This window comes from Prunus persica, chromosome G1 (genome assembly GCF_000346465.2).
Source record: "Prunus persica cultivar Lovell chromosome G1, Prunus_persica_NCBIv2, whole genome shotgun sequence".
NCBI lineage: Eukaryota > Viridiplantae > Streptophyta > Magnoliopsida > Rosales > Rosaceae > Prunus > Prunus persica.
This window is the reverse complement of record NC_034009.1, coordinates 11,270,410-11,293,135: the sequence shown is the minus strand read 5'-3', so window position 1 is coordinate 11,293,135 and position 22,726 is coordinate 11,270,410. Positions and strand designations below refer to the sequence as shown.

Here is a 22,726-nt window from a genome sequence, read left to right as displayed (position 1 = left end):
AAATGAGTCAACCAACCTTAGATGCATCCAAATGATCAACCATCTCAGGTTCCAGAAACCTTTGATTCCAACTGTGGTGCTAAGCTGCTTACAGGATCCTTCTCAGATAAGCCCTGAATCTTCTCTTCCAAATCCACACTTTCTGATACAATACAGTCTGGCAAATCCCCAGAATATCTGGGCGTTTCCATTTGATCCATTTCATCTTCCTTTCCATTTGGTTCATCCAGTTGTACTGAGCTGCCATCTTGATCCTTCTCAGAAGAGCACTCAGTCTTTTCCTGCTCTTTTGTCAAAGTAGATAAAGGTTGAACCGCAGCTTCTAACATATTTTTGGGCACAAACACACCAACCCGAGAAACAACCACATTATCAGTAACTAAATCTTCAGATGTTTCCTCCAGCACTATTGATCTGTTAACTGGACCCCTCTCAGATGAGCACTCAATCTTTCCTTCCTTAACTGCTGCAGAAGATGAAGGCACAATAACACTTTCAGTGTCTGTTAGAAACCCACGAGCCTGAGAAACATCCATTTCAGCATCAGATCCTTGTGAGTCTCCCAGTAGGTCTGAATTCCCACTTAAACATTTAATAGATATTCCATCAATCTTGTCTTCTTCTTTCATTTGTACTGGACTGCCAATTACACATTTTACCAATGAGTCCCCAATCTTTCCTTCCTCTGTCACTAAAGAAGATAGAGGAGAACCTAAGTTGTCCACAACCATTTGCGGTAAAATGCCATCAACCTGAGACGAATCAATTCGAGCATCTCTTTCAGCTCTAGAAACTTCTGGTTCCTCCACAGGTACAGATCTGCAAACTTGATTCTTCTTAGATATTTCCTCAGTCGGCTCTTCTCCAGTCACTAAGGAAGATGAAGGTGGATCCATACCTTCTGATACAACATTCTCTTGCAAAGTTTCACAAACCTGAGATAAATCAATTTGAACAACTGTTAAAGCTCCAGGACCTTTTGAATCATCCAGTAGTATGGAACTGCAACTTGGCCTCTCCTCCGATGAACCCTCAATATTTTCTTCCTGTGTAATTAAAGATAAAGGAACATCCAAGTTTTTTGGTATAAGTTCCTCAGACAAAATAACATCCTTTTCAGTAACTGAATCTTTCCTTTCCTCTGAAGATGACGAGCTGGAATTTTGGCACTTCACAGATGCGCCCCCTACTGGTTCCTCTTCCACCAAGGAAGATGACTGTAAGATTTCTGATCTATCTCCTGAAACGAAACCATCATCCTGAGAAACAACCAATGCTGCACCAGAACTTTTTGGGTTCTCCTGTGATACATAGCTGTCAACTTGACCTCTATCAGATGAGTCATTGATTTCTCCCACAGTTAACAATGAAGATGCAGGTAAACTCGTGTCTGATACTTTTGCAGATGGATAACAACCAACACAAGAAACATTCATTTGATCACCCTCGGAGGGGACAACTTCCACATTGCACACATCAATACTACCATCCTCAATCACATCAGTTCGAAGTTCCAAGATGCCCTTTTCAGTAGGAATATCATGCATAGTATTATGCCCCGAGGCAACATCAGCTGACCCAAGAGTGACTTCGAAATCATCAGCCTTCAAGGAAATTTCAGAATTCAAAAAATTACCTTCACCAGAACAATTAGCAGCTTCAGATTCTGTACAAGGCACATCAACCTTGTCAATACAACCCCCACCAAACACAATATTTGGGATTGTGGTAATAGTTGTGGAAATTTCATGGCTTATATCAACAGGAGAAGATTTTGGACAACCTTTTGAAGCAGACTCAACCATTTCTCCAGTGTCATTCTCAGCCATGCCAGGAAGCTCCGAATCCTCTAAACCAACAGACATGGGTGCACTCTCTCCTGGACAAACGATTTCAAATGTTGTGGATACATTATCATGAGGGGAAGATTCTCGAGACTCTTTGGAAGAAGGCTCTGTTTTGTCTACGGCATTTGTTTCAGTCATTTCAGGAATATCAGGAATGACAGCTGAACGATCTGGACTTGCAGAAATGGGTGAAGTGTCTTTAGAATGATTGCTAACATCATCAGAATCTTTGGGAATTAGGGGAGCGCACTCAAGGCTGGCCGCATTACAAGGAGGAGATGTTGGATGCTCTTTAACACAAGGCTCTATCTTGTTTTCAGAATCAATCATAGCAGGAGGGCCCACCACACCTGACTCAACTGGGCCCTCAGGAACAGGAGGTGTCAATCCAAGATGAAGACTAGCATTGTCAGTATTCATGGAAATCGTAGGACACTTATTGTCACTTAAATCAACAGAAGAGGATTTAGGAGACTCTCCTGACAAAGATTCAGTTTTGTTTCCACCAATCACCTGAGGATGCTCAACACTACTTGAAAATACCAAAGATGAACCTACCTCACTCCCACAGGCCCCTATACTAGAAGCAGTCACATCAACATCTGGAGACACTGGTTGAAAAACAGTCTTACTCACCCTAGTTGTGCCATCAACAGAAAGTTGTTTCGAACCTTTCAATTCTTTGATGGAGCCCACAGCCGTCTTGCTTTCAGGTTGGTCCATATTAGTGATGGGAACATGGGTTTCATTCAAAGCAGGTGTCTTGTCCCTCTCCCCTTTTGCATCAGTCCCAGTAAGGTCAAGTGCATGAGCTGCTGTTTCCAAAGTTGGCAGAGTAGGACATGATTTATCCTCCAAACATTGGCTTTTGGCTGTGTCCACAGGAATCTTACTTGATAAAGGTATACAGGGGGCAACCCTACCTTCTCTCCCAAAAGTTTCAGGAATTTTAGCTTTTGACAAAATTGTTCCAGAAAAGACCTCCTTCATCACACGAGCAACATCATTTACATCAGCAGTCTGGATGCGGCCCAAAGCAGAACTCTTATCAGAGGATCCAGCAGCACTGTCAAGTGCTGATGTTGAGTTTGTAGGTTGCCTATTGTGGGCAGAATAGCCTGACTGCTCTTTTCTTTTTGGATCATGACCCACTAAACTGCTAGCCAAATGCACTTGGCTTGTCTGGGCCTGAATAGCATTTGTCAGTTCCTGTCCATCAGTACCTTGCTTACTTCTCGGAGCAACAGACTTACTTCCCATTGTAACAGCAGATGCATTCTGTAATTGAGAATTTAATTTTGGATCCTGACCGGCTGGACCATCAGAAACAGCAGGTAACACCGGAGCCTGCTTCCTTCCCCTACGACGGGGTGCTTCTGCTCTGTTTGAAGTCTTTCGACCTTGCCGTTTGACTTCTAGTGATTCGGAAGGGCAAGGAGTGATAGATTGAGATGCCAGAGGAACAGAATGGTACAAAGGCGTTGACTGAGAGCTAGGAGCAATCTTAGCAACGTCATATTTTGTCTCACTGGTGTTTTCCACAGCAGTGGAACTGGGAAAGGAATCAGTTAAAGGAGTATGAGCTGGAGCCGCAGTTATGGAAGTTGCAATAGCTGGACAAGCTTTATCCTCCAAACTCTGGCTCTTATTCACCTCAGCTGGTATGGCAGCACCTTCATTCCCTGAAACCTTGTCATTCTTAGGTTTGGATGAGCAACTTTCAGGCAAAGCCTCTTTTGTCACAGTAGCATTGCATGCAATAACATTTAGGCTTTCCCCTGTCGCAGGGCCTGCACAATATTAAAATGTCAGTTTATGTAAGGAAATTTATCATGATTTCAGTTGTGAAAAATTATTCCTAAACATGCATGCATGCACAGTATTTACCCAGGGTTCTGAGGGCAGTCTCGTGTATCATTGATGAGCTTATTGTCTGCTTGGCTTCAGTTGAATTTACTGATTCTTCAGTTGAGTTCAGATTCTGACCAGGTAAACCATCAGCCTCTTGCTTACTTCTCGCAGCACTGTCTTTGCTCACAGATAAATCTCCAGGTTTATCCTGTGGTTGCAGATTTGGTTTTAAATCCTGAGCATCTAACACATCAGGAACAGCAGGTGATACTGGCACCTGTTTCTTTCCCCTACGCCGCTGTGCTCCTGCGCCACTTTGAGCCTTCCGGTTTTGCCCTTTCGTTTGCACAGGTACAGAAGGGGAAGGAGAAGATTGAGAGGAAGGAGCAACAGATGGGGAAGGAAGGGTTGGCTGAGAAGTCAAAGCCATTGCACCACCAACTTGATGATCAGTCCCATTGGCACCTTGTAAAGGAACAGAACCAGGTAAAGAATCAGGATGTTGGACTGCAGAAGTACAAGAAACAGTTTCGCTCATGCCAATGGCTTGATTTTCTAATGGGTTCACAGATGTGTTCTGTGATACTTCATTTTGTTTTGGATCAGAACCAGCTAATCCACCAGAAACACCAGGTGATTGTGGCACCTGTTTCTTTCCCCTACGCCTGGGTGCTTCTAATCCACTTTGAGTTTTCCGACCTTGTCCTCTTACTTGTGTTGATGCAGATGGGCTGACAATGGTCGTTTGAGAACCAGGAGTAACAGAAGGTTTAGGAGCAGTTGGCTGAGAGCTAGGTGAGGCCACGATATTATTAGGTTGTACAATTCCACCAATACCCTGTACATTAACAGAACTAGGTGATGAATCAGGGCCTGAATTTGTTACAGGGCTCGACACCACTCCTCTCTGTAACCCAGTATCCACTTTGACAGTTCCAGAAGGTGCTGTAAGAGCCATCGCAGTTGGTGATTGATCCAGTGTTGCTCTTTTTGGCCTTCCACGGCCTCGTTTAGCTGGTGGTGTAACCTCTTTACTTTGCTGTATCTGGGGCAGCTCCACAGACGGTAATGGTAAGTGTGGTGGAAGTGGAGCAGGAAGTTCTGTTTTACAAACAGCCACCACAGACCCACTGTCATCTTTTGGCAAGTTTGACTCCAAAAATTCTTCCTTTGATTTTGTGGGGGAATCAGGTGAGTCAGCCTGACACAACTTTTCAAATTCCTCTTCTGTCCATTGTTCTTCATATGAACGCACCTAAAAAGCATTGAAAGAAACAGATTCACATTCAATTAGCAGCTTTGTGGTCAAAGAAACACAAGAACATAAAGGATACAATCAAGCAATAAGAATCAAATATGAAAAACAAACCTCTCTTGCCCGTTTGCCCCTGCCATAACGTTGAGTATCAAGGCCCCCAAGAGCCCCACCCTTCCGCTTTACCCCGACATTAGACACTTCACCAGTCTTTGGCACCTCATATACCTTCATTACTTCACAGAACTCCTTCAAGTCATCGTCTGTAACGAGGCGAGAAGGCAAAGGAGGCAGAGTTTCAGAACTATCCATGCCTTGAACACATGCTAATTTCCTCCATGTTGCCTACAAAATTATTTTTTTTAATAAAGCTGCATCATCAGAGGAACAGGTAGCATGCAAGATATACAAGGATACTTATGCAATGTAAAACCAAAGAGACAGCAGAGTACAAATGTAAGTGAATACCATCTCTTCTTCCCGTCTTCTTTTGTCAATAGTTTCAAATACATCAATTTCTGGCTCACTGCAGGAAGAGAGGCAATCATTGATAAATCAACTTTAAATAAAAAAATCGACCAAAAAACTTAGCATAAAAAAAAAATTTCCTTCATTAATCATTAATCAGCAAGCAAAAAAAAATTCAAATAATAATGACAAACAAAATCCAGCAAGCGAAAAATGGCTTTGCGTATTAATCATTAACCAAATCCAACATACTAATGACTTCTGACTGCGAAATTCCCAGCCCTTCTGAGTTTGTAGATAATTTTAACAGGAGGGAAAAAATAGGACAGCAAATTCATCATTGCTTATGAAAACAGTAAATGTCATGAAAGCCAAAGCAAAACGGCAAGGTACCATAGTCTACAGAGTGCCCCATCTATTCAAGAAACCTACGGATGGAAATGCTATTCCCTATAAAATTGATGCTGAAACAGGAAATCTCATTCAGACGACCAGTCACGTCAAGAGCAAAATATAAACAACAAAAATCGTCACTGTATGTACCTGCGAGCTAAGAGATCATTTAAAGCATCATCATCTAATACAGGTGCAGCTTCTTCTTTCTTACACTCACGCAAAAGGGACTCCAAATATTCTCTTCGATCTTCAGCACTGTGGTAAAACAATTTTCAAGAACAATTAGCAACTTCCTTAGAAGAGTATGCAACAGAGTTTAGCTCAGCAACAATTCAAATTAACCTTGTATTGTTGTCAAAGAAACCAGCAGTAATGCTCTGATTCGCTACTCCCAGTTTGTGCTCAGCTGCAGCTCTGACTTGTTCCTCAACAGTTTGAACCTTATACAAAAGAAACAATTCAAGCACTTAGACATCCAGACTCCTAAAGTGTAGATAATTTAATTTCAAGACATAAATAGAGAAGACAAAGAGCCATTTCAAATTGAAACATAGCCCAGGGGAGAAATTGCATACTGTTTCAAATCGAAGAACAAGCACATCCCTCTTCTGGCCAATTCTGTGAGCCCTTGCTTGAGCTTGCAAATCAACCTGAAAATTTACAATGAAAAAATAAATCAACTATAGAATTGAAACTATATGGTTTAAATTCAAAATATAAATCATTGAACAGTAATTTTGAAAATTGCCTGCGGATTCCAGTCAGTGTCAAATATTATCACTGTATCTGCAGCTTGAAGATTTACTCCAACACCACCAGCCCGAATGCTATCAAAATCATACATATGTCAGTACCATTTACACTCATGTGCACACAATCATGCCTGCAGACACATATCAGCACAACAGAACTTCTATACTTTTTATTCACTACTTGCTAGTAACAACTTACGTCAGTGTCAAGCACGAAGCAACCCAATATATGGTGGCCTAATTCTAGAACCCAAGTGAGATTTTACTAAATTAGTGTAGGATTCTTACAGCCTATTTGGTAGAGCTTTTGTATAAAGTGCATCTGTTGGAGGCACATAAGAAAAATCATCAAACATGAAATGCATCCTCCATAATCACCTTGCAGTCCTTCTCCACGAAGCACTAAAAGTGTTCCTCTCACCACCAAAACCACTTTTGTCCATTTCAGACAAAAACTCAATAATAAAAACCACCTTTTATCGGAAAGTGCTTTTGACACTACAAAGCACACCTTTTGTTGCTTCCAACTTCACATGTAAGGTTTAACCTACAGCTAAATCATAGCACAGCCCCTGCAGGCTCTCCCTCTAACCCGAAGTTTCCGTAACCTATTGAACCACCTAACCCAGTAAAAGCAGACATAAAAGTATAATACGCACAAAAAGAATCACCTGAGAAGAAATATAAAAAAGGGAGAATCCGGTTTATTGAACATGTCAATAAGGGTACCACGATCACCCCCAGATGTATGTCCATCCAACCTGAGGTACCGATATTGTTTACCGTTGAGATATTCCTCCATAACATCAAGTAGCCTAGTCATTGTGGAAAAGAAAAGAACCTGCACAGTGACAAGTTCCAATCAGTTGCACTCTGATATCAAGTCCAACAACTGGAATATTCATAAAAAGAGAGAGTTAAACAAAAAATAATGTCGCTAGACACAGGTAAAATGCCTTCCGTACCCTATGATCTGTTGCTTTTAGCTTGGGAAGTAATCGATCTAACATCTCAAGCTTCCCACAAAGCCTTATAATTGGTGGCAGATAATGCTTTGGTATATAGGTATCAACCTACAAGAAGCAATCAGACAAAGAAGTTTATCTTGAGAACACAAGGTAATAATGAAAATTGCTTCCTTCTCCCGTTCAGCATCTTTTACATGAGCAAATAAAAACTTAAAATGAACAGGTAAAGAACATGCCTCCTCTGCATGAAGCTGGCTGAGATATGGATGATTACATATATTTCGAAGCTCCATAACAGAATTGTGCACTGACCGGGCCTGAAAAAAAATGTGTAAATTATAATAAGATACACTTAACAGTTCACCTCCCTAAATTGAAAGGAGAACTAAAAATACCTTGGAATTTCCAATTGTACCCAAATTATCTTCTACCCTCTTCATCAAAAGCTTCTGATAAGCAGAAGCCTCACATCTTACAAGTCTCTCAATCTTTTCGGGTAGTTCATTTTCAACCTGCCACAAAGAAATTAAAATGCAGGAACATTAACATAGAAACTTCCAAAACTCAACATTTACAATTGAATGCCTTTTTAAAGATAGAACAGAAACTTCAATAAAATATTACCAAGGGCCCAGAAGCAATACATTTTATATCAAATTTCTCAATGTAACACACTCCATAACAAATCAAATACAAAAGCCAGATGCACTAAGCACCTAAAGAAAATATTCAGAAGTCAAGTCTTATTGGAAGTTAACCTCAAATCAATCATGCAGCACTGCATATCATAATCAAACTACCAAGTCTGCACATGCCTTCCATACAGAAATAATGAAGTTAACCAGGATTTTGTTGATCAACTGACATGTATGGGATTATCATGGATAAGACACAATGTTAGTATATCCAAGTCATTTCTTAAAAGTTTTATGGCGACAAAACATTTCCTTGACCAGAATACATAAATGGATACAAAAGAAAGAATTCCAGAAAACCATAGACATGCATGTCTGTATGCGTACACATTCATATATAAACACATTACATGCATATAAGAAACCAGATTTCAAAGCCACACAAACACAAATAAATCCAAGAAAAAAAACACATTCCAAACGCAAATATTATTGATAAGCAGAAAACAAATTTTAGGAACCTTATGCTTCAGCCTCCGAAGGACAAATGGTCGAAGAACTTGGTGAAGACGGTTTATGATCAATAGATTCTCCTCCTCAGAGAGTAAGGCCTTGTCAATATATGCCAACAATACATACACGACTGTCAGATTTTAATGCAACCGGAGCCACAATAGTTTTTAAAACATCAATTCTCAAATACAACATTCCAAAGCTTACTTGGTCAGCTGTGCTATCACCACTACTTTCAAATGGTTTGTTGAACCACTGAGAAAAATCTTCTGATGAATTAAAAATATTGGGCAACAAGAAATTTAGTAGCGCCCACAACTCCTCGAGATTATTCTAATCAAAACACAAGAATAGAAAGTAATCAGGATACTGCATAAATACACAAAGGAAAGACAATACACATTTATTAAACCGCAGAAAATGAGTGCAAACAATAAATAAAAGAAGAGCACACGAAAAGAGATCCTGAAACCTGCAGTGGAGTTCCAGTTAACAGCAATCTGTGAGAGCTTTGATAATGCTTCAACTCAGCATTTAACTTGCAGGAAGCATTCTTTATCCGATGGCCTTCATCGATTATTATATAATGCCAGTGTAATTTGCTTAGTTTAGGTCTGTCATGCTTATTCATCAGATACTCGTATGTAGTAAGGAGGACATTAAATTTCCGTTGAACTATTCTTTCCCTGCAATGTAAAGTACTTTTTGAGCTTCTGCATAAATATAAATAAAATACATAAGGAAGTATAGCAGTTCGGTTTTAATGGGATTACTTGAATAGCCTACGTCTCTCCTCAGGGGGCCCAGCATAGACGATCCCAAGAATACTAGGGGCCCAAAAGTTAATTTCTGATTCCCATCCGGGTAACACTGAAGATGGCACAACCACTAGGAAAGGTCCTCGATCATTTTTTGTTTCCATCAGGTAACAAATTAAAGAAATAACCTAAAAACAAACATGTTTTAGATTATGGACGTGTAAACTGGAAACAAACTGTGAATGGTTTAGGGAGGACTCATAATCAATCCCTACCTGAACAGTTTTACCCAAACCCATTTCATCAGCAAGTATACCATTCAAATGATTGTTGTATAGAGACACCAACCACCTTAAGCCATTCATTTGATACCTGAACGTCAAAAATACCATTTTTAGAAAAATCACACATGAGGTGTTAATAAAAACACCTCCCTTGATCAATTCAAATGGATATAACAGCCCCCCAACCCACACCCCCCAAAAAAATATTGCTTTTAAAGTTGAGAAAAAGAAGATCAACCCTTTTATCCTTCCCCCAACATAAGATAATATATATATCTATCAGATCACATTCTACTCACTCTCTCAATTTTCCACCATTAAGAATAGATGGCTGCTTCGCGATATTCTCTTTTATACTGCAAAAACCAAAGTTGATTGTAAGATACTTGGTTAGAGCTGTAAATCAGTACTATTACGGGAAAATAATTTGTCAAATTGACAGCGTCAAGACAGTCAGACTTTCATATTTATTGAAATTTTAAAAAAAAAATAGATGTTCCAACTTCTACGTTAAGAAAGGAAATCTCTTAAAGAGCAAAAAAGGAACCAGAGGTTAGCTGAGTTCAACCACCACTAAATAAATGTTACAAAGTGAGGAATTCTATTCTAAAGCAGCAAACAAGGTGACATCAACAATAAATCCATGATAAAGAAGCCATATACATACCTATGAGCCATCAAATAGTACTTCTCATTGCTTTCCATGTAATGCTGCAAAACAATGATAAAATAACACAATGAGCGGGAACTTCAAAAAAACTGTAGTGTACAGAGAACAAACTTGCCTTTGCCTGATCACTTTCATCTTCATTTTCACAACTAGGCTCACTCTTCTCAGTAGCACCTCCACTTCCACTTTCATCCATATCATGCTCAAATTGACTTGCCACAGCCTTTGCATCTCGTAGCTTGGATCCGAGCTTTTGAAGATATTTTTCCGTCTCTTTGAGAAGTTGCTTAACACGGTCAGATTTGGCATCCTATCATGAGTTTCAAAAATGTTATGCAAAAAGAATAAAAATAAGATGCAATCCTAAAGTCAGTAAAATTTAGAACATACCTGCACCATTCGCAGATATCCCTCCACATCATTGATCTTCAATAAATTTATCTTTTCACGTTGAATCCGATCAATCTTCTCACGATGGATGCGTTCCTTCCTTTTGTGGAACTCCTTCGCATATTTATTGAAAACCTTCCACCGCTCTCTTTTAATTTTAAACGCATCATCCAGTCTTTCCCTGAAGTCCAGATTAGAAAGCAAGTCAGAAAAGCATGCACAACAAACCAAATGAAATAGGAGAAATGGAAGTAATGATTACCATAGCTCCTCAAAAAACATAGAAAGCTAAAGGTATTGACACACACTGGACAAAAAGAGAGTACGTACTTGTGAACCTCTATTTCACCAAAGAACTCCTTTTGCCTCTCCCGAATTCTCTTTTGTCGCTCTTCCTTCATCTTTTGCTCAAACTTTTCAAGTTGTTTTATCCTCCTACCATGTCTAAATTTCTTACAGTTTCTCAAGTGATCCATTTCAGTATTGATTGGTTTGAAGAAATCATTCAAAAATTCACTGCCCAAATGAAACAAAACAAGGATTAAGTGTCTAGAAAATAAAACAAAATATAGAGAAAAGATTTGTACCATTTAGACTGAGAAACAAAGATAATATATACTCCCTCTGTCCTGAATAAATGGTCTACACTTCCCTTTTAAGAATCCAATCCAAAATTCAAATAATTTATTTCCCCTTTTTCCACAATAACCTTTTTCATCTCCCTAATTACATTTTATGCAAGTACTTTGGATTTTTAAATTTAAAAGTAAGATTAATAATTGAATATAAACACATGAGAAGTAGGTAGGAAAGCATTAAAATAGTTACTTAAAATTTTACAAGAAAGCATTAAAATAGTTCCATATAATTCGGTAGGAAAGCATTAAAGTGGTCCTTAAAATTCATTTTTTCTGTAAAGAAGGCAATTCCGTAAAGGACAGAGGGAGTAATTGGTTTCCACATGGAAGATCATAAAGGATGAACAATAACCTCCGGAGACGGCGTTGCAGCTCGAAGAGTTGTAGTTTTTTCAGTTCTATAACACTTTTGGTTTTTGCAGATATATCTTCAGATGAGCTCACATTTTCCTACAAGTAGTAAAATGCAGTACATGAGGCGCATAAAATATCAAATACAGGACCAAAATGAACCCATCAAACCATGCATCTGGTTCAATTTATCTTTCTACAAAGAAATAGTCATCATATGTACACAAGGGAACACAAATTCATGCACACAGAATAGAACCATCAAATCTATTAAACAACACATATACATTGTAAAGAAGCAAGAGTCAACAAAAAAGGTCAGGCAAAAGGCACAGGTATGGTCGCATATCAGTAACTGGTTCCATTTCCACATGACAAACCCAGGTTGAAGCTCCAACCACATAACAACTAGGCAAAACCATGATATGGAAATCATTTATCAACTCCAACATCTTCAAGGCAAACAAGACAAGTACATAATTTCCTTTTCGTAACTGATGTATTGTTTGAACAGTGAGACACACGTGAATAATAAAAGCACATGAAAAATAACAAGCAAATCATATAAATATCCCTTCAGTGATGTGAACATTATTATGTGCCCAAAAACTTTTCTTGTGCAACTCTGTTCAGCGCTATCCAAACACAACTAAGATTGCAGAGCATAACACACAACTTACACGGCAGCAGATAGTTATATTAAAGTTTTTATTCATTTTTTAATTCGTGATCCTCACATCAAGCTATGAGGTGCCAATCTTACTAAAGAGGTAAACTGACACCCAGATTTCCATTCTTCCATCATTCCAGGAGAGAGAATTTTTATGTTATCCAAAGCCCCCATGATCAAGTCATCGAGCAGCACTGCGTTCCTTCACCAATACCTTCTTAATGCCACTCTCACAAAGAAACAAGATACAAATTTTATACATCCATCATGTTTAACTTTTCTGGATCGCAACATTCTTTCACAGTACACATACTTGAAATTTATTATGATTGCTATCACTCCAGAGACATTTTCCATAAGAAAACAATTAAGTTAGAGACATTAGTCCTTGAATTCTAAATCCAATCCTTCCCCTAAAACTTCTAACACAGTTGTATCAGTTTTAAATATAATTCTATTTAAAGTATGTGCATATGTTCCCTTTTGTATTTGACAGAAGTTTTGTTAGGGGATTATTTAAGCTGAATTTCAGTTTTACAGTAACCTCCAGAACCCCATCATGCGCCCCCACTCCCCTTCCCCCAAAAGAAAAACAATAATACTAACTATAAATTAAACCCATACCAATCATCAGGCAGGAATTATAAGGAAAATATGTCATGGTAATAAAAGGACATAAACAATAATTGAAGTCACATACTATCTTTCTAACGGACCTTTAACTTGTGGAAACATGTGGCAATTTTTTGCCTTGCTTTTAGCTGTTTTAGAGTCCAATTTTGTTCATCCAGAAGCTTCTTTTTCTGCTTAGCCATAATCCACTTCTCTGACATAGTGTATTTTGGTGAAGGTGGCAAATCAGTACGGTTATCTTCCTTTACTTGTCCTGTAGTTAAAAAAAAAAAAAAAAGAGGTCATTTTCAGTGTCAATAAGAGGAACTGATTTTATATAACTAAAAAGCATTTATTTTGAAATTCTGATACCTATGAATCACCTACCACCACAATTAACAGAAGTAGCAAGATCAATGCAAAAGAAAAAAACTCTGGACATAGATTGGTTATACTATTCTCACCATGAGAAACGTGTTTTGGCATCATGTGAGCGTCCTTTGATGCACTTGCTGAGTGATGATCATTGCCAATTCCAGAAATTGGTTTCCAACGATCTCCAAATGAAAAAGAAGTCGGGTGATTATCAGTATGTTGACTACCCAGAGCACTGCTGCTACCAAGATTTGGGAACTGACCAGGTGCATTATTGTTTCTTTCAGACACCAACTCTGGCTGACCAGCAGAGGCTGGTAACAGTCCCCTGGAAACTTCATTCTGATTGCCAACTCCAGTCCAGCTGATTATCTCAGAATTCTGCTTATTCATACCCATTAGGGAAGAAGTTTGGTTAACCCTTCCAACTTGCAAATGTCCATTTTCCATATTTTCCACAGGATTACTAACAGGTAAACCACTCCTTGCACCTGAAGATTCAGGCTGCTGTGATGTCATGGTTAAACATGCTGGTGAGGCTGTGGTCTCCAGGGTCTGTGTCTCAGATTCTGGTTTTTGTGAAACAAGAAGATGCTTTTTTTCTTCAGCGAGAACAAAGAGATCCGGAGGTGGGCCATTCTTTTCTTCCATATTTGGGTTCTCAGTTTCTTTTGACAAAGAGTCAGTCTCCAGGAATTTTCCGGTGGATGAGGCACCGGGAAGCATTTTATCAGTTTCCCTCTCATTGTTAAGTCTTCCATATGGTGTAGTGGAATCAGAAATGCTGTTTGGCTCATTTGAAAATTGTGTTTTTCCTTTATGGTCAATGAACTCTTTTCGAGGCCCATCCGTACTGCCACCTAAGATTTTATAATTTCATACATCAAGGACAGTAATATAAAAGTTGCTGCAACTTGGCAAGTTAGTAAAAATTGAGGACTTTTTATTAAAATAAAATTGAAAATAGTTACCTTCTTTAGGAAAAACATTTCCCAGTGCAATTTCAAGATGAAGTTTCTTTGGCATCAAACCATTTCTGCATGCAGAAAACCACAATTTAACCCAACCAAGACAAAGATTTGAACCAGATACCAAAAAGAATAGCATCAGAACGAAAATAAAACAAACTACCTAAAGGCTAAAAAGACAAGGCACTGCGCTCTGAGCTGTTTCAACTGCTGTTCCTTGAAAGGCATGCCAGGAGAGCCAGAAGCCAGGTGGACTGGAGTTTTACCAGTATCCCTCACAGCTGCACTTCTCAGCATACTCATTTCTAATGCACTATTTTGCCTTCCAGCCTATGAACAAATGTAGCATAAGCAAATTACATACACAAGCTTTCAAACAGTAGAGTTGCAAACGGTTTCATGTGCAGAACAAATTTAAAAATAATCTACACGTATCAAATCACAGCAAGACAACATCAGTTAAGAAGATGGGCAAAATGATAAAACAAAAGGATCGAAGTCACACAGAACACATGCAGTATACACATATTCTCAGAACTACATGTTTGCCCTTACATTTCAAAGAAGAAACACATATGGTAATCATATTGTAGTAGCTATGTTCTCTTTTATTTCGCCTTCATCCTCATATATCATGTGAGAACACTACAAATCACTGAAGTTCAGCATGGACACAATTGAGCACAATGCCCTCATTTTGCCTAAAAGTAGCAAACAGAAGGGGGGAAATTGAGTACCTGAAATATCTTATTTGCGTCGGCTAATATATTAGTATTTCCTCCATCATGCTCAGAGACCTTTCCAGTTGAAGGCATCGCCCCACTGTATTGCATTGGACTTGAGAATCTTGGTTCTGCCACTTGATATGAACTAGATGTAACTGGAACACCTCCTTGAATCTTGCCAAAAGAACCTGAATTTCCAACAATATAATGTGAGCCTTAATTACTCAATGACCCGGGAGATATTAGAGGAGGTTCGGCCTCCTTAATAAGATTAACCCCAACTTGAATAGTTTCTTTTTGATCGCTAACTTGAAAAGTTTCTTCGTTTGTAAATAAATGAACAAAGGAGAAAATACCATTCAAGAACAAAGATAATTCATGGTTTTAATTCAACCAAAGTTGATATCAAAATCAACTAATCTGGAGGTCAGGAGATTGTTTAAGGACATGGTTCAAGGTCCAAATTTTTCTATACCAATTTTGATCCTGATTAATATGAAACATCTTTAATTTTTCCAGCACAAAAATTCAGGTGCATTGCTTTCCAACAAGTTAATTCTGCAACTTTAAAAACAATGTTTTCCAAATTCTTACTTGATCCAGGTGATGGAGATGTTAACTGCTGCATTTGAATTTCTGCTGTCATATTACTTGGGACAACAACATTAGAAGAAAACCTGGGAACTTGAGACTTATCAAATGGAAACCCAGCTTTACTTTGATTCCACACACCCATAGTGTCATGTGTAAGAGGTACAGGAGCAGCCTGCTGCTGTGCTAAAGCATTATGAGTAGAAGAAACTTCCATTTCTTCAGGGAGTTTTGCATTCGGAGCCCGAGACATCGAATTGCTAGTGTTTGTCAAATCCAACTGCTTTTCTATCAAATTTTGACCTTCTTGCTTGGCTCTAAGCAGTGGTCTCATGCTTCCAGAGAAAGATGTAAAATGTTCCATTTGACCACTACTTGGAGCAATATTAAAATTAGCATTTTCACCACCTTTAATTGGGAAACCAGCCGGTGGTTCAACCTTGTTTATCTTTCCCTTCCTCGTATTAACTATAGCATTTCGAGTATCAAGATGTTGAGGGTTATCAAGATGTGGTTCTGTAGGTATGGATGTATCTCCCCTCTTCCTCTTAGTGGTGGCTTTTTTACCATCCTTTCGATTCACCTGTTTGTCCCAGTTTGCTGTATCACGCCTTTCTTGTGACTGTGAATTGGCAGACCTAGAGTCCAAGCTAGATGGACTTTCATGATCAAAAGACTGACTACTCCGATGAGTAGTAGAGCCTTGATAATAATCCTGCCCTGTACTGCTAGGGCCAACAGGTGGTCTGCTTGTAGAAAACGGGTCCATATTAGACATCTCATTTTCGGCCAAACCTGTTTTGGAATCTTTTGAAACTCCAACAGCCTGAGAAGACCCTGCAGAAAAATGGCTGCACAGTTATCTCAACATCACCAAAAAAGTATGATTAGCAGATTTGGTTTAATTAAAATGAAAATAATTACCTGTTTGAGCTCCACCAGACAAAGGAAGGCGTGATGACTTCAAAGCTTCAATATCAAGACCATGTTGACTAATAACAGTCTCCATGGCCCTTAGTGGATGAAGGAAGATAAGTTAGAGAAAATGATAAGCTATGATGGGGAAAAAAGACACAATTGACAATTCAAGTAAGAGAATGCAGGCATTTCAGGTATAAGTTGCGTTTCTCCTCAGCAATAATTGATATACTAAAACAAAAGGAAAAACCAAGACAATTAAGAACAACTCACCCAGAAAAAATAGTTTCATGTAAAAGAATCTTCTATACCAAAGCAATTTAATCTTAAAATAATATTATTTTCTACCAAAAACAAGTAAATTACTTAATGGCCTAACCAATATTATTGGATACAATTCAACTACCCTCACCGTGTGATGTGAATACCTGAATAAAATAAAATGCAGCCTCATCCTCCAGATTAATAAAGTACATAAAATTCATGTCCTTGGAAGTTGCAAGCTCGTAGATTACAAGTTCATTGTCATGAGGATTTACTAAATTCACCAACCCCATGTAAAATGATAACAATGCTAGCACAGTTTTTAAATTCATTTACGTGTCTATATTTTATTTCATTTTAAACCCAGAACTCCACTTTGTCGATGTTGCTGACTCAGCTTCCAAACTGGGGCCCACCCCCGAAACCTACAATCTTTGGGGCAGGAAACACTGGCAAATTGCTGGATAGGTACCTTGATGAGAGTCGAACCCCTGACCACATGCCAGGGCCCAAATAGATTCCCAACCACTGAACTAACAAATCATTGGTATTCACAGGTCTATATAACTCATGCAATTTTTCATATATTACTTATTATCATAAAATAAGTCCACTATTAACAAAATACCATCAAATAGAGTGAACAATGATTACTCTTTACCTTGATATCACTTGATATGGCATGGAATGTTCCTTCCCACTTGACTTCATGTGTTGTAATATCTGCATTTCTCAAGAACAATGTAAATAAATACATGTACGTTGATGTCATAACAAATAGAAGTAAACAGAGAGCGCAAAGAGATAAAAGGAAAATTTGTCGAGAGAAAACTATACTAACCACATAAAGCTTTGTGGCAAGTTTGGCAGGCTCATCTTTGGAATCTTGAATGAGCTTGTGGAGAAACTTTGCCGCCTCCAACTCGACATTATGCGAAGATGCCATCTCATTTGAACTAATCATGCAATTAGTGAAATCAAAGAGCAGTAAAACATAGCTATCATAGTCAATGAATGAATTTTCTGGTTCAAGATTGCAATCAGAAACACCATTCACATATATGGTTGAGGATTGCAATTTTGATGTACAGTAGTAACCAATAGCTTTGAGCTCCTGATTGTAATAAATAAATAAATATTAAAAAAAACACTAAGACAAGCCAAGCCAATAGACCTGCTTATCGACATCTCATACACTCATGCATTAGATTGTCTTCCAAGAAAATAAGTCCTCTCCCCATCAACTAATATGAGAGAGAAGCATTGAATGCAGTGGTGAAATAAGTGCATTTCATTTAATGCAAAGTAAAAAATTCTTAAAAACATCAAATGGCGGCTAAAAATACTTCCTATTTGAGATATTGATCAATTAGATCACTGCTATCTTCCTAACTAGTTTCTAAAATTGAATACAGTAATAATACTATCAAGCCAATTTTGAAATTCAATTTAAACAAAAAAAACCCAAGTCAAGTTTAACACAAGCACACAAGAAACCCCAAATTTTGACCAAAACACTACCTTGGCCCTTGTTGTATGAAATTCGGAGCTCGAAATGAGTAAAATACAGATAACGCTTGAACCAAAACCATCGCAAATTGTATACAGGAAGTAAATGTTGGCCTTGAAAAACAAAAATTGATATTTCCAGAAAGTATCCCAATTCGATTTCTTAGCGTTTTGACGTTTGAGTTCGAAAACAGTAAAAATGTGGACGACGATATAACACAAAAGGAAAAGGTGCAGCTTGAAACGCAACGGGTTACCTAATCGAAGATCCGGCCCAGAATTCGACGGCAAAGCTGGTGAGAGCTCGTCAGCTTCATACACAGAAAGGGAACGAGAGAGAGAGAGAGAGTGCAAATCTGTAAACCCTCGCCGAGAAATGTGTCTTGCTTTGGGCAAGCACGTACAGAGATAATTGCGTGCGAAACTTTCACTTCGTTTAAATTACCAGATAGCCCTTTCATTTAACTTTTTTTTTCTTTGCCTAGAAGTTTTCTCCACGTACGGCTCAAGAAAATTAAATTATTATGTCTATGAGACTATGAGGTTCTCAAAGAAAAACATTTTTTTTCTTCGTCATATTTGTCAACAAATGGTCATAACCAAGCTCGTAGATAAAATGTACTGGATTTTTTCAGGTTATAAATAAATGTGCTCAATTACTTACCATAAAATAATGTGCTCCATTTCACCAAAAAAAATTATGTGCTCCGTTTCACCAAAAAAAATAACGTGCTCGATTGCTTACCATAAAATAATATATACATTTAACTAAAGACTACACACGTAAAAAAAAAAAAGATAAATTATGAAATTTAGAGTATCTCCAAGAGAGATGTCAAATGCAAAATGTTAAATTTGAATTTGATGGCTTATGTGGCAATTTGATACTTTGGAAAAAATTTAACTCCACCCAAAATATCAAATATCATATTATTTTATTATATTTTTTAAAGCAAATGGGGCTCATATGATGCATAAAGTTTTAAAGAGAGAAGAAATGGTAGTGGGTTGATATGTTATTTTTCACATATCTTTTCCAGCCTTCAAATTCATGTAGGATTTGACTACTCGGTTTAAGCAACTTTGACCTTCAATTTTTGTTATCTCCAACCGATGTGTCAAATGTGCTACATAGACATTTAACAGCTAGAAATAACATCTCATATCACTCCAACTGATATGTCAAAATTGATGTAGAATGAAAGCTGGAGATTGAGATGTTATTTTTGACATCCCAAAAGCAAGATGTCAAATGAATATCTTATTATTTTTTCTTTTCTTTTTCTTTTTAATTAAAAATGAATCAACACTAAAATATAATAAAATAATAATTTAATTTAACGTATCGGGTAGAGTGTAAAGTTGTGTAAGATGTCAAATTACAACATCATTCATCAAATTTAAATTTGATGTTTGGTATTTGATATCTCTCTTGGAGATGCTCTTATAAAATAAGCAAGATAAATACATTCTTGTTTATTTTATTTTTTAATTGACATAAATATCAATTCTTTATTTTAGTAAATATAAATAAATATCAATTCAAGAATTCATATATTCAAAAGCTTTTATTGTCAAGCAAACCTTAATTAGGCTTGTAAACGGATCGGATTCGAATTGGATATACCTCAATTCAAATTCAAATCTAATTATCGAATTTGGACTATTGGATGGATTCCACCTATCAATCCATATATATTACTGTTTGGACCAAAAATAGAATTTTTGTCTTAGAATAGGAGATATTGCTCTTTGAACAAAAATATAGCCAAACTCATGGCTAAGCATAACTGAAGTCATATGAATTGTGCCCGACAGGGAATTTTCATTGCTCAATTGAAGTTTCTTTCTTCTTGAAAGTTGTTCACTTCAGTGTCTACTGTCACGTGTCTACATTTGGAAGCAATTGAACAAGTATTGCATCCTCCAACGAACAAAAACTGCAACATATGCAAGAGGCATTTCAGTATCAGTAGATATATTGTGTTTGACAAGGATTTAAAGTGCCCGATGGAGTTTTCTTTCTTCATGAAAGATGTTCCTACAGATACCTACTACATCGTTTCCAAATTTGAGAGCAATGGGATAAGTATAACATCTTCAAACAAACAATAAACATTGAAGTTGGTTTAGGAAAAATCCAGTGATGGTCAATCCGATAAATTTTGTTTGATAGGGCCTTTCCACTAGTCAAATGAAGTTGACTTCTTCATGGTAATTATTCCTCCAGATGTGTACGACAACTTATCCAAATATGGGAGCAATCCGATCAGTGTATCATTCTCATAGTGCTAAACACTCAAGCTTGCTCAAAGGGATGTCGCTCGTGACGATCAGTGTGTCCGAGAGAGCAATTCGACTTGCTTGCCCCTCTCAAATGAATTTGACTTCTTCATGAGAGTTGTTTTTCCTGATGTTTAGTATAACATATCCAAATATGGGAGCATTTGGATAAGTGTTGCCTTCTCAGACTGTCCTATATTGAATCATGTTCGAAAAAGAGTTAAGCATGATGCTAACCAACTTTCATTAGCTACATCAATGGAGAAACCGAGCCTTGACAGGGGAGCTTGGTTGATTCACCATGTGTCACTATCTCATTGGAGGAAAGGAATAAAGAATACTAGAGCTACTTATTTTAATATTATCTTTACAACTTTATTAAGAAAAAAAATGGGCAGCCAGCATCAATAAAGAATAAAGTGGCAGCCCATGTGCACCAGTCAAAAGAGGAGAGAAGGAATACAATATTATTTTATCAAGCCGTGAATTGCTATCGCTTCACACTTTCATGTCAAATGGTTGCTTTCTTTGATTTCTTTTATATGCAGATTGAAAATACCTGTAGGATATCTATATATGCCCGGAGAAGGTTAAACAAGCTAATTCGAATTTTTTGCAATAAATAATGATCAACCTTTGAAGCAGGATTGATATTAGTTATCAATCCTGAGATGTGTAAAGCTTAAAATAAAAGAACACGCAGAGAATTATTTTACGTGGTGAAACCCCACCTCTGGGGAAAATCCACGGGACTCCTCAGTCCAACTCAAATCCACTATAGAACGATGATTACAGGAAGTACTCACACACTTATCCTAGACTCATTCTAGATAATGTTTACCGACTTCTTTGTAACTCAACTTCTGTCACAGGATGATCTTCGACACTCCTTATGTTGAACGCAATACTGGCCACGATTGTTTCAAGCTCGCCGGAGGAAAACCGCCACCACGGTCTTAGTGCACTCAACCGTATGAGTCACCGACATGCATATGAATGCAATATAAATGATTAAAGTGTTTGATAAATCACCAAGTAAATATGGAACACTTGATGATTTATCTCAAATATGTGCACAACAGCTTTTTCTTGAGAATTCTATATGCTCAACCCAATATCAAAAACCGTAAAAAACCAAAGAGATGCAAGCTGCTTTTAATCAAAGCTTCCTATACCTAGTCAGATGACCGCACACGAGTACCAAACCCACTTCAATAATAACTATGAACTTTTAGCTTAATTTGGACTCTTAAGAAGACCACAATTGGTTTTCCAACATGAATATTAGTTCAATATGGATTCTTATTGAAAAACGCCAACCAATCAATTTTTAATAGAAAAACAATATCTATTAAAACAATATCTAATAAAACAAAAAACTGAAACTAGGAATCCTATAATGAATGCATGATTATGTCATGATTTACCTGAAATCAAGTTTCTCATATCGGTCAAGTCAAGCCTCGGATGTATGGGGTTGAATGAGTTGTGCCAAAACGTCTAGTAACAATTCTTCACACACAAATTTTCAACCTATGCTAGAGTCTAGGAAATGACAACACTATTTTCATACTAACACAGATGAGATTGAGCATCCAGTGGGTAATGGACAAAACAATGAAGATATATTAAAATATGAAGATGGAGCTTATTCCTTCCTCTATAAAGGGTTAATCATTTTATTAGTCCATAAATTTAGACCTAATTTATATTTGAGTCCCTCAATTTTCAAAATCGTTTCCGTGGTCCTTTAATTTCACTTTTGTTAGGACAAATGGTTCTGCCGTCAATTTTGTTAACTTTTTCTATTAAACGCAGAGTTAAAATGGTATTTTTATATTAAAACAAAAAAATGAATAAAAAATAACATCTTTAAAAGAACAATAAAATCAAATCAAATAAAAAACCCTCAAAAAAAAAATCAAGTTTTTGGGGAGTAAAAATCGGAATAGAGGGGGATATAGAGAGAGTTTAATTTTAATTTTGTATTCATATTTTCATCAATTTAATACAAAAATACCATTTTGCCCCTGCA

The 22,726-nt window shown here is 37.5% G+C and overlaps 1 protein-coding gene across 1 annotated transcript in view; it reads right to left on the bottom strand.

Annotated features, from left to right (window-relative positions):
* LOC18791851 (chromatin structure-remodeling complex protein SYD) overlaps positions 1–18,794 on the bottom strand; it is a 21,744-nt gene extending 2,950 nt beyond the window's left edge. Inside the window, 34 exon segments of the mRNA XM_020563259.1 lie at positions 17–52; positions 54–3,637; positions 3,735–4,953; positions 5,068–5,298; positions 5,422–5,479; positions 5,965–6,072; positions 6,160–6,257; positions 6,393–6,467; positions 6,566–6,644; positions 7,241–7,410; positions 7,535–7,642; positions 7,774–7,854; positions 7,933–8,049; positions 8,694–8,783; positions 8,893–9,018; positions 9,158–9,371; positions 9,459–9,631; positions 9,719–9,815; positions 10,027–10,083; positions 10,395–10,438; positions 10,513–10,707; positions 10,788–10,968; positions 11,118–11,303; positions 11,778–11,875; positions 13,163–13,332; positions 13,523–14,293; positions 14,405–14,469; positions 14,565–14,731; positions 15,139–15,314; positions 15,721–16,554; positions 16,642–16,730; positions 17,561–17,622; positions 17,741–17,855; positions 18,666–18,794. Of these exon segments, the coding sequence (XP_020418848.1) occupies positions 17–52; positions 54–3,637; positions 3,735–4,953; positions 5,068–5,298; positions 5,422–5,479; positions 5,965–6,072; positions 6,160–6,257; positions 6,393–6,467; positions 6,566–6,644; positions 7,241–7,410; positions 7,535–7,642; positions 7,774–7,854; positions 7,933–8,049; positions 8,694–8,783; positions 8,893–9,018; positions 9,158–9,371; positions 9,459–9,631; positions 9,719–9,815; positions 10,027–10,083; positions 10,395–10,438; positions 10,513–10,707; positions 10,788–10,968; positions 11,118–11,303; positions 11,778–11,875; positions 13,163–13,332; positions 13,523–14,293; positions 14,405–14,469; positions 14,565–14,731; positions 15,139–15,314; positions 15,721–16,554; positions 16,642–16,730; positions 17,561–17,622; positions 17,741–17,845 (9,864 nt within the window). The 5' untranslated portion in view covers positions 17,846–17,855; positions 18,666–18,794.